The sequence below is a fragment of the Myotis davidii genome, unplaced genomic scaffold (assembly GCF_000327345.1).
Source record: "Myotis davidii unplaced genomic scaffold, ASM32734v1 scaffold32, whole genome shotgun sequence".
NCBI lineage: Eukaryota > Metazoa > Chordata > Mammalia > Chiroptera > Vespertilionidae > Myotis > Myotis davidii.
In genome coordinates, this window is record NW_006286587.1 from 7,868,848 (window position 1) to 7,871,402 (window position 2,555).

A 2,555-nucleotide genomic window follows, 5' to 3' on the forward strand; every position below is an offset into this window, starting at 1 on the left:
TATATATATATGATATATTGTTCTACCAGCCACTGTACTTACCCACATGGAGAAATATTGAAAGACTTCCAACCACTGCCTCTGGGCAGCTCTCACTTGGTGTATAATTCTGTGCTGCTTCTCTACTGCTCTATTTGCCAATTATAAATAAGAATAGCTTCTAGTATATTACACTGCATACAATGAACACTTGAGAAGAGTGGCCTTGGGCAGGTTGTTTAAAGCAAATGTAAAGATTACCCCATCTCGAGAGCAGTTTTGTGGATGAACGGCTGTTCTCCCATACTGCTGGCAGTATTGGAATAAAAGCTCATATGTGTTTCAACCATCTCTGCTTAATTGGCTCACGTAGTGACAGGCAGCATGGACCCATTGATTGTCCAGTTACATATTCTGGAGACCACGGAAGGATATAAGCAAGAGACTCCTCTGGGAGAATCAAAGGCTCCATCTGGGAAATTTGTACCATCTCAAAGCTCGATGCACTAATTCAGCAAAAGGGAGAGGAACAACATCAAAGGATGGCAAGTAGTGTCCTGGCGCAAAGGAGAGCCCAGAGCAGTGAGAGGAAGCAAGAGAGTGAGCCACGTATCGTTAGTAGAATTTTTCAGTGCTGTGCTTGGAACCATGGAATATGCAGTCTCCTCTTGTTTTATCGAGTGTCTATTCCTGTACTTCAGTCAGTAACTGCCCAAATTATTGGTGGTCCGCCTCTACATGGAGATGTTTAGTTGTGGCTGGAATTCTTCCTCACGTCAATGTTCAGTGCTCTCTGGGTGCTCCCCGTGTTTGTGCTTAGCAAAGTTGTGAATGCCGTTTGGTTCCAAGATATAGCTGCCCTGTCATTGGAGGTATCAGGGAGAAAGCCTCACCCATTCCCTAGTATTAGCAAAATCATTGCTGAAATGCTCTTCAACCTTCTGCTTCAGGCTATTTTCCTCATCCAGGGGATGGTTGTGAGTGTCTTTCCCATCCACCTTGTTGGGCAGCTGGTTAGTCTCCTGCATATGTCCCTTCTCTACTCACTATACTGCTTTGAATATCATTGGTTCAATAAAGGCATTTAAATGCACCAGCGGTTGTCAAACATAGAGAGGAACTGGCCTTACTACTTCAGATTTGGTGTACTTCTGGCTTTCCTCACAGCAATGCAGTCCTCATCCCTTATCAGTGGCTGGCTCTTCTCTACCCTCTTTTCTTTATTCATTATTAGCACCAGTGAAGCAAAGACCCCTGGCAAAGCTTACCTTTTGCGCTTCTTCTCCTTGGTGGTTTTCTTAAGCAACAGACTCTTCTACAAGATGGTCTACCTGCAGTCTTCCCTGAGTAGCTCAACCTCTGCAGAGAACTTCCCTTTGCCACTTTCGTCTCCTGCCAAACTGAAGGCTGCTGCAGGCCACTAAGTCACCTGCCACCCAGGGGGAATGAGTGGGATTGGGAGGAGGCTGTGCAGTTCTTTCCTTGTTCATCACCCCCACCAGGGAAGGCAGGGCCTGCTCTGCCAAGGGCCCTCTGCATATTCCCTTCCGAGGAATTGGGATTTTTGTCTCTGGTGAACGTAAGGCACAATCTTCCTGACTGACACCAGTAATGGGATTGTTAACACTTAGGAGTCTGAAAGGCCCACAGGTTTTTCTGCAGCTCTTTTCTAGCACTTGCCAGCCTCCCGCACTTGGACTGATTGGAGTACTTTTTCTCCCCATGCCATTTGCCCTTCCACCTCCCTTTCCTGCCTTCCATCATCCTTGGATGAATGGATTTTGAAATTCTAGCTATTGTATTTTGTGGACCTGTTATTTTTGTTGTTTTTCTGTTAAGCATGTACATTGGATGTGGGAGGTAAAGGAGTATCTGTTACTACTAGTCACTCTTTTTATAGCTATCACTGTCTTGTTTCTTTTAGCTCAGGTTAGATTTTGGTCTCTCTTGCTCCACTGTAAAAAGTAAGCCTGAAGAGATGGGACAGGAGGAAAGACCTCACAGCCAGATCTGCTAGGTTTTAAGAAGTGATTTTTCTTCCCCTTACAGGGGAAAAAGCTTTTTTCACTGGTACATTTAATGTTCCCCCAACTACAGGGAGGTAGCAGTTTTGGACAAGCGCCACAGCAACACAGAATGCTCAGAGAACCCGAACTTTTAAACTCTGCAGGTCTGAAATTTACTGTCGGCCATTGTTGGGTCTGTCTGGAATATTGGGTGCTGCAAATCAGAACTGAAGGGGTAAACTTATTAAACCTGAACCTGTGATTGGTGTTTTTCTGTCATTTTAAAGAGATAGCATTGGGGGAGACGGCAGATTTCAAAACATTTGTACAATTTTAAAATGTCATAATTAAACGTGAGCTGGTTTCACACACACACACACACACACACACACACACGCACACGCACACACACACACACAGAGAGAGAGAGAGAGAGAGAGAGAGAGAGAGCGAGAGAGAGAAAGAGAGATTACCCCATCTCTACTAAGTGGATTATGTGAACTATAAGTACTATTGACTTCACATAGGTCATTGGACAGGAATCAAGTCTTTCCTTATAAGGAAACTGTA

The 2,555-nt window shown here is 44.6% G+C and overlaps 1 protein-coding gene across 1 annotated transcript in view; it reads left to right on the top strand.

Moving 5' to 3' along the window:
• LOC102771036 (etoposide-induced protein 2.4 homolog) overlaps window positions 1-1,550 on the top strand; it is a 12,272-nt gene extending 10,722 nt beyond the window's left edge. The window contains 1 exon segment of the mRNA XM_015560226.1: window positions 437-1,550. Coding sequence (XP_015415712.1) covers window positions 437-1,403 — 967 coding nt within the window. The 3' untranslated portion in view covers window positions 1,404-1,550.
• Window positions 1,551-2,555: the final 1,005 nt, after the last annotated feature.